This window comes from Sus scrofa, chromosome 5, assembly GCF_000003025.6.
Source record: "Sus scrofa isolate TJ Tabasco breed Duroc chromosome 5, Sscrofa11.1, whole genome shotgun sequence".
NCBI classification, from domain to species: Eukaryota; Metazoa; Chordata; class Mammalia; order Artiodactyla; family Suidae; genus Sus; species Sus scrofa.
Window position 1 is genome coordinate 30,478,270 of NC_010447.5, and position 9,348 is coordinate 30,487,617.

Sequence of the window (9,348 nt, forward strand, 5' to 3'; positions counted from 1 at the left end):
TGATGGTTAATGTGATTACAGTGAAATGTCAGAAAGAAGGCTACGTTTAAATTGCTTAATTAAAAGTTAAATAACAGTAAACTGTAGCAAGACAGGTTTAACAAAACTTATTTCCTTATACCAGCATTTCCAACAGTATATTCTACTCTTCAGAAAACTAATTTCAAGGGCTCAAGGTTAAACATGTTTCTTTATTGCTAGATCTCTATAAGACCATTTAGGCATACCTTATTTCAGCGTGCTTCACACGTTACTTTTTTTTTTTTTTTGACAAATTGAAGGTTTGTGGCAACCCTATGTCAAACAAGTCTATCAGTGCTATTTATCCAACAGCATTATTATTTTTTTGGACAGCATTATTTTTTAAGTAAGGTATGTACATCATTTTTTATGATACAATGCCATTGCACACTTAATAGACTAGAGTATGATGTCAACATAATTTTTATATGCACTAGGCTGGGAAACCAAAAAACTTGTGTGGCCCATTTTATTGCAGTGGTCTGAAATTGAACCTGCAGTTATCGCTGAGATATGCCTGTACTAATACCAAGCTAAACATTTTTTTGAGTCTTCAAATATGTAGTATTTCCCAAATTGATGTGACCACGTTATGTTTTCTCACTATGCATCCAGAAGAGCCAATTCTGAGAACCATACTCTGAGAAGTGCTGCCTTATATTAGGCTACATAATATAAAAACTGAAAAACATTAAACTAGTTTTCAGGATGTCTTAATCTCTTAAAAAGATGGAGCACACTAATTTGTACATGTTATTATTCTATCTAAAAATGGAAGATTTTTTAAAAAAATGTAATGGAAGAATCTGGTCTTCTCTACCAGGAAACCTTAAGGATATATGAAAGAACGGATCTTTAAGATCCAGACAGAACATCTTTTATTCTGAATATAAAAGCTCAAAACTCCAAACAAGTACTGTTTATACGATCCACTGACATTCATACTTTCAAATGATATATAATAACTTACTTTAAATCTGAGTCGGTTCAAATTTGTCAGTATAATATCATGTTTTATCTTTACTAAGACCGAATTACAACCACATCCATACTTGAGAGTATTCTGATGTCTGATAATCCCTGCATACTGAATGGCATCCAATTAAAATATCAGTGTAGTCTTCATTCATCAAAGAAAATATTTTATTCAAGTTACCAAAACAAACTTGAGGAGTTATGTTGGGTTTGAACTGAAGAAAAAGGCCAAGTTAAAAAACGAAACAGTTTTCATTTGATGGAAGCTGAAATCAATGTATACATTCTAATCAAAGATCTGTCCCACGTGGCATTTTTCATGTTTTTAAGTCTACCAGGCCAAACCCTTCGCTGCCTTCAAGGCTTTTGCTTTGCTTTTTCCCTTCTTTTTCTCTCGCTTTGCCTTCAGCCTTTTTCTTTGCCTCTGGTTCATCCATATGGGGTACTGTCCATGCTGGTCTAAAAGAGTCTTTTTGTTTCTCTTAATATCAGTTTCCATTTTCATGTCATCTGAATAAAAAAATGGAATAACTATTAATATTCACAAATGAAGAAACCACCTCATGAAAAAGCATACTAAATGCAACGAGGACATCAGATTTAAAAGTGGCATGAAATTACAAAAGCAAGAAAAAAAATATCCCCTATTCATGCAGTGGTCTTTGACTAACACTGGAAAAAATATGCATACTGCCATGTGTTCCCACATGAGACATAAAAAGCACCTGTGAGCAACTAGAGATGTCTACTTGTCACTAAGAAACTTTCTAAAGAATGCTATGATTGTCCTTCTTTGGAACAGTAAAAGTTAAACAGGAAACATTTAGAAGGCATGGGTTTGAATTACTGCGTTAGGGATAAGTGTATGGTTCCTAGCACATTTGAGTTATAAGGACACTTCTTAGATTAGGTGCTTTCTTGAGGGAAATAAAACAGTTGTGCCAATAAGAGGTGCACCCGCACTTCTAATGAACAGGCCTTAGAAGTAAATAAACTGTAGGAATGAGTGACCACTTCCAATGAAGTGTACTTTGAAGATGTACAGCAGTAAGCAGCAAGCTTCGATGACAGAGAAGACCTGGATATACCCTGGGGCTGCCACACTTTCTTATCCTGGTCACACTCAAGCAGCCAGCTCTACCTGCAGCCATGCTGTAGTCCATCTATCACCAACCTCACCTATTGTGAAAGGCATGTCCAGAACATCCCTTTCTGGGAACTTAGCAGGGTATACAGGTCTTCCATGATCTCTGCTACCTAACATTATAAATAATTCATTGATCTAGTTTACTTTCTATTTCCTACAATATGATGTAAATCCCATTAGGATGGAAGCCATCTCCGTTATTCATCATTGTTGCCTCAGTACCTAGACTAGTGCCTGGCATACATAAACCAGTCAATAACTGGTCGCCGAATGATTACTTAAGGTGCTATTCTAGGTTCTAGGGATACTAGTGGACCAAATAAGCTCCTTGCTCTCGTCAAGTTCTCAATGTTCGGCTGAGGGGAGAGTAAGAAAGCAAACTTCATCCTGTGGTTAGAATCTTTTTAAAGGGAAGTACTGGAAACAGATTAAATAAAACCCGGTAGGCTATGATAAGCACATGGAAAGACAATGAGGTTATTTAAGTATGGGAACAGCGTAAATGATTTCTGTTCTAAACAGCTCATACTGGGTGATATGACCAAAATGAATCAAATGAACAAGAGTTGAGGAGAGAAGTAAAATGGCTACTGATGTGGTTCAGGCAAGAGATAATGATCATTTAAAGCGAAAGCATGAAAGCAGGAGGAAAATGGATAGATTTCTGATGTATTTTGGAGACAGTCAAGAAGGTGTGCTAACACAGAGGGATCCAGAATCTGTCAAAATCAAATACAGGGAAACTGATCTTCAGGATAATAATATAAATGCAGAGAATTCGCAAAATGGAACCAAGATCTTGCAAAAGTTAACATGAAGAAAGACCTCCTCCTATCCTGTCTAGTTTCTGACTCCCATGTACCCTTCCAAGCTAGTGTGTCTAGCTTTGTCTACTCCTATAACACTATTTCTGAGACACTGAGGCTACTGTATAAGCACCAATGGCTCGTTCTGAATAATCCAAAACGTACCTATTCACTTGAAATAGCTTAGCACAGAATTTCTAGTAGCACCTCCAAAGAATTATGTTGGCATGGCAGAAGGATTACAGAGAAGCAAGTATGGAAGACAGTGAAAAAGGAGAAAAGAGTCACAAAGGAAGTTGATACGATTTTTTATAAATGAAACACATAAACTCACCTGTTTCATCTTTCTCCACACATTGGGTTTTCTCTTGACAACGTTTAGGTTCCACCACGGTTGCTATTTCTTGAACATCTTTCATTAAAACATCACCACCTATTTTAAGAATATTTTTAAGTCTGCTCAGCTCCTTTGGGGCATTCTTTTTTCTCTTTTCAGCACGCATTTTCCTTTTCCACTTACTCCGTAAACTTTTAGCCATATTTTACCTGTAGAGTTAACAACAATAAATATTCAAAAGCAACTATTTACTATCCAAAAAAAAAAAAAAAAAAAAAAAAAGACAAATCCTTGGAAAACCGGTCAAGAGGTCTCTCTACAGAACATGAACAAATAGAAAGGAAACTCTTCACTCTGTTCATGACTTATGATAGCATAATGTGCAAATTATGTGATGATCAACATGACAGATGGCATATACAGCCACTAAATAACAAATAAGAACACCAAACCATCTCCCCCAAGAAAGGGAGCGGGGAGTTCTCTGGTGGCACAGCAGGTTAAGGATCCAGTTTTGTCACTGCAGTGGCACTGGTCACTGCTGTGGCACGGGTTTGATTCCTGGCCCAGGAACTTCCATACACATCCCCCGGCCCCCAAAAGAACATCAAACCAAACTCCTCATGGCCACTGGCACACTGTAAGTCAAGCCAAATTTTTTTTTTTTTTTTTTTTTTTTTGTCTTTTTGCTATTTCTTGGGCTGCTCCTGCAGCATATGGAGGTTCCCAGGCTAGGGGTCAAATCGCAGCTGTAGCCACCGGCCTACGCCAGAGCCACAGCAACGCAGGATCCGAGCCGCATCTGCAACCTACACCACAGCTCACGGCAACGCCGGATCGTTAACCCACTGAGCAGGGGCAGGGACCGAACCCGCAACCTCATGGTTCCTAGTCGGATTCGTTAACCACTGTGCCACGACGGGAACTCCAGTCAAGCCAAATATTAAAGGTCCTAGAGTTTCCACACAAGATGCAAAAATTTAACTTCCCCCAAATGCAAAGAGCACTATCACTTTACATCTATGCAACAACTTAAAAAAATCACAAAAAGTCTTATAAATCTTTCAACTGAATCTTGATTTCCCCTAAACCTACAGAAGACCTCATCCACCTCAATCTTCCTCATTATCCACACCTGCAAGTCAATCTAGCAATTTTATTTTATTTTATTTTATTTTATTTTTGTCTTTTTGCCATTTCTTGGGCCACTCCCATGGCATATGGAGGTTCCCAGGCTAGGGGTCGAATCGCAGCTGTAGCCCCCTGCCTACGCCAGAGCCACAGCAACACGGGATCTGAGCCGCGTCTGTGACCTACACCACAGCTCATGGCAACGACAGATCCTTAACCCACTGAGCAAGGGCAGGGATCGAACGCGCAACCTCATGGTTCCTAGACGAATTCGTTAACCACTGCGCCACGATGGGAACTCCCAATCTAGCAATTTTAAACTTGTCTATTTCCACTCTTGCTCTCTCTCCACCCCTCAGTCCAAGCCCTCAGTCCTCCACAAGGTGGTCAATGTGAGCTTTTAAAAACTTAAAAGAGCATATCACTGTCTTCCTTGGAATTAACGATTTTCCACCTCATATGTTCAAGATCTACAAGGTTATTTGTAACCTGGCCCCTGCCTCCTTCAACTCTTTATCTCCTCTCATGCTCCACCCCATTCTCAGACACCAGTTACATCTGAAAATAGTCCATCTGGGACAACCTAGAGACAGTGTTGAGTATGTGATGAGGGGTCGGGAAGGATTATAGAGTTTAGAGGGAAATTTGTGGGGAGTGACTTTTAACACTATTTTGATTGTGATGGATTTATGTATATGTCTACCTCATTTTTTACATTTTAAATATGTGCAGTTTAATGTGTTAATTATACATCAACAAAGCAGTTAAATAAGTTATTGACACTATTTACAAAAAAAAAAAGGGGGGGGGAGAAAAAGAAAAATGTCCAAATGACATCCACTTCCGGACCTTTACATGTGCCATTTCTATGCCTGGAAACTGATATTTCACTTCAGTACTTCAGCAAAGGATTCTCTGAACCCTGTGAGCTGCCCTCCTTTTATTCTTTATCACAAATCCTGTCTTTCCTTTTCTTTCTTTTTTGTCTTTTTGCCTTTTCTAGGGCTGCTCCCGAGGCCTATGGAGGTTCCCAGGCTAAAGGTGCAATCAGAGCTGTAGCCTCCCGCCTACACCACAGCCTCAGCAATGCAGGATGCCAGCCGCGTCTGCAACCTACACCACAGCTCACAGCAACGCAGGATCGTTAATCCACTGAGCAAGTCCAGGGATCGAACCTGAAACCTCATGGTCCCTAGTCAGATTCGTTAACCACTGAGCCACGACGGGAACTCCCTGTCTTTCCTTTTCAATACATGTTACAATCTGACATTTTTAAATTCATTTTCTCTCATCCCTGGTGGACTGTGGGCTCCAATGAGACAGGAGGAAAAGGGGCAGGACACAAAGGCTAGGTAATGAAACAGGGCAGCTGTTGGGATGTGACAAAGACTGGCTGGAACCTCCTGAAACTAAGGGTGCTTTTGAGAACAGTCCAGTCATTGACGCTTTAGTTCATTATACCTTCGTTGTAATACTAAAAAATCATTTCCCCTTACACCATGACAGTTTCGAGGAGAAACAGAAAAGGCCAAAAAGTGGGCAGTGGCCCAATTTCTGGGAAATGCCCATCCTTCTCTCATTCCAGAGCTTTTAAAAAACACTTAACCCATAAAAATATACAACCCCCGCTCCAGACGGCTCTCACTTTTCTGGACGACCTCCTGCCCTAGGCCAGCTCTCATTTTCTGGGACTGTCTGCATTCTGCCTATGGTATGCGTATCCCTAAATAACCTTGCTTTCCCTTTACTCTGGTTTGCTCTTGAATTCTTTCCTGATGGAAGCCAATAACCCTGACTGGCAGTCGGTCCTAAGGATCCCTGCAGGTCCCAGGACGTGACACTTCCCTTCTCCTGCAACACGACAAAGACAGGGGCTAAATACGTCCTATTCATCGCTGGATCTTCCAATGTATAGCCCTTTACACATAGTAAAGTTTAAACAAATATTTGTTGAACATATGACTGGTGGAGTAACATTTTTTGGATGCCAGCAATCACAAATTCACTCACTCCCCAGAGTACCCAAGCCCTGAGAGGAGCAGGGACATAAGGGTGGCAGCACACAACCTCGACAGCCGAGGTTAACCTGACCGTGACTGAACGACTAAGGAAAGCCTCCACTTCCCACAGAGGACCGGGAAGCCCGAGGGCCGTCACCAAGACCACGGCAGGCCCGATCCCTCCAGGAGGCCTGCGTCTCTAGGCCAGGATCAAGCTTGCCCAAAAAGGGACTAAGCTTGAGAAAAGACGCTCTACTCGCAGCGGAATCGAGTCCCAAACCCCAAGCCCCACTGGAGTCAGGGGGTAAAGAACTCACCTGAGAAAGCGCAGAAACTTAGACGCCACACGCCACTCACGCCGACAGGAAGTCCCTAAACTTCCGCCTTCCGGGCAGCCAGCTCCGCTGCACGCCGGGAGCCCAAATGCCCCGGATGGCCTGGAGAGGCGGGTTCTCTGGAGTCCGGGGCTGACGCACTTCCTGCCTTCAGGGCGAGTGGGGACGTAGTCTGTCTCCTCCTAGGTGGGTTGTAAAGTCGGATTTAAAGCGGGGGAACCCCGGCTGGGGATCCGGCTCCAGCGAGACCTGCTTTCCGGACGGGGGCGGGGCAACCCCTAGACTAATCCTAGGAGGGGTCCCTGCCAGATGACCTCCTTTGTTGCCTGTCCAACAGAGAGCTGAGAGCCTACCTTTAGAACTCACCTCTCGCCTCACACCTCGCATCGCCCAATTAAGATTGTTACAGAAACTGCAGAAACATGGCAGCAGAAGGAGACAAAGGGCACTCAGGAATGTGGCAAAGCGAGGTTTATTCAGCACCAGTGTGGGCTCAGAGGAGTCACCTCCAGAGTCTGAGCACCAGGTCCTTGTTCTCAGCAACTTTTATACCCTACTGGGTCTTGTTTTTCCCATGTTAGGAGCTGGGACCTCCCCCTTCCCTGAACGGACTGTGTTCCTAACTGATAATCGTTTGGAGCAGATTAGCTGGTGAGCAGAACTGAACAGGCACTCTGCTGCTTTTTCAGACAAGGAGGGGGATTATGTCTCTTAGTTAAATCTCCTGCTTCAGGATCCTCTTTATTTGTAGCCCTTAAATTTCCCCAATCCCAGGTGATGGTCTCACAGTTGTATGTCAAAACTTGTCAAATTGTATCCTTTAAATATGTGTAACTAGTTGTATATCAGTTATACCTTAAAGCTATTAGGCAAAACAACCCCTTTCCCGTCCAAAGACAAGTTCAGAGGATAAAATGATCAAACTAATTCAGATATTCCCTTAATGTATACCAGACACAATGTAAGCCTTGGGACAGATGAATTAGGTGAAGGACACATTGATGACAAACAACTTGACTAGTTGTTTTTATTATAATTTTACATATGCTCCTAAAACATTGGCTTCAGAACCAGGCAGGTCTGTGGGATTTATGGTTCTAACCCTTCCTTGTGAGTAGTATGAGTAATGTCTCAGAGCCTGGATTTCCTTATCTATAGAATGAAGCTGATAATCCTAGATAGGGGATATAAGAGCCCAACAAATGGTCACACATTTTTACAAAAATTTCAGACATGCACAGGACTATTTGTAAGCAGTATTTTCTAGATATTTACAATATATACCAATAAATAGTCTGAATTGTCTTTAATCATGGCTTAGTAAACTCCTGTCTGGTTACAAGTAGAGTTTACTGAAACAATTTATGGGTACTTTTTTCTTTAAATTTGCATCCTTGAAGAAAGCGTGCATCATGTGGAAATTACTAAACTCAGAATTCAGCAAGTGTTTTGTTAGTTTTTTTTTAAACAGGGTGAAAAACGCTTATAACATGTAGTGTGTGTGTGTCTGTGTGTGTGTTTAAAAGCATGCTTGTTGGGGAGTGGGGGATGCACTGGGGCTTTAGGATGGAAATGCTATAAAACTGGGTTGTGATGATCGTGTACAATTATAAATGTAATAAAATTCATTGAGTAATTTTTAAAAATAAAAATAAAAGCATGCTTGAAAAACCTTTCTTTAAAGGGGAAATTAAGTTTCTATAGAGCAAGTGGATTCCTATTTTATAAGTTAACCATATATTAGATCTTAGCCATCTCTGCCAAAAATACATGTTCACACTGTATTTTAAATTGGAGAAGGCTCTGCCAAAAATACATGTTCACATTGTATTTTAAATTTCAGATAGCCCCAAATTGACTGCATCTTGCTTAACAAACCAAGCTGAGACTTTTGAATAGAAACTTGGCACCAGAAAAGAGAAAAAAATTATTATGACAATGTGGTGTTAAATACATGCCACATTCTGCATTACTGATGCTTTAAAAGACTGAATCCTAGATTGCATTATTGAAGGGAAAAAAATTTTTTCAATTTTTGTTCCTCACCAGTTTGTATAAAAGCAGTTCTAACCGAATAAATGGCCTTGGTATGTTTTAAAATCCTTAATTTATTCCCTCATTCATGTATTTGAGAATGCATTCTGTAAAAGGTACTATACTGGGTATACAAAGATGATGGGAACTAAACTACTGTCTTGAGGCAACTTTAACCCCTTATGTGGAGGAGGGACAAGGCTTAACTGGACATTGCTTCAGGTCCATCACAGAGCTAGAAAGAGCCTATGGGACTGGAGGTACAGTGGGTAGCACTCCACCCCCAAAAGGAAGCAGAATGATTCTCCATTTCAAAGTCATGCTACACTACCGGCACCAGCTAATCAGGCCTTTATGGTCAGGCCTCACCCACGAAACTCCTGAACTAAACAATCACTTAGTAAGAACTAGTTAAGACTTGTGGGATTGGGATGGTGACTCCATGTTGCGCAGGCACTAGGTGATGGGGACTTCCAAGCAAAGCCTTACAAAGATGAATAAGCAAAAGATACCTAACTTCTCAGCTGCTCCAAAAAGGCCTGCAGCTGGCTGCTGACACCAC

General features: G+C 41.3%; 1 protein-coding gene across 1 annotated transcript; it reads right to left on the reverse strand.

The window, feature by feature from the left end:
• On the reverse strand, window positions 276–7,265 carry LLPH (LLP homolog, long-term synaptic facilitation). The gene is made up of 3 exons (XM_003126360.5): window positions 6,735–7,265; window positions 3,284–3,495; window positions 276–1,506 (listed from the first exon to the last, which is right to left on the reverse strand). The coding sequence occupies exons 2-3, from the start codon at window positions 3,486–3,488 to the stop codon at window positions 1,328–1,330; spliced, it is 384 nt and encodes a 127-aa protein (XP_003126408.3). The 5' UTR covers window positions 3,489–3,495; window positions 6,735–7,265; the 3' UTR covers window positions 276–1,327.

Bases quoted from the DNA above. Each gene is read 5' to 3' on its own strand.
- LLPH (XM_003126360.5), bottom strand. From the start codon at position 3,488: ATGGCTAAAAGTTTACGGAGTAAGTGGAAAAGGAAAATGCGTGCTGAA. The intron at 1,507-3,283 runs GTGAGTTTATGT...TTTTTTATTCAG, and splicing joins TGTGGAGAAAGATGAAACAG to ATGACATGAAAATGGAAACT.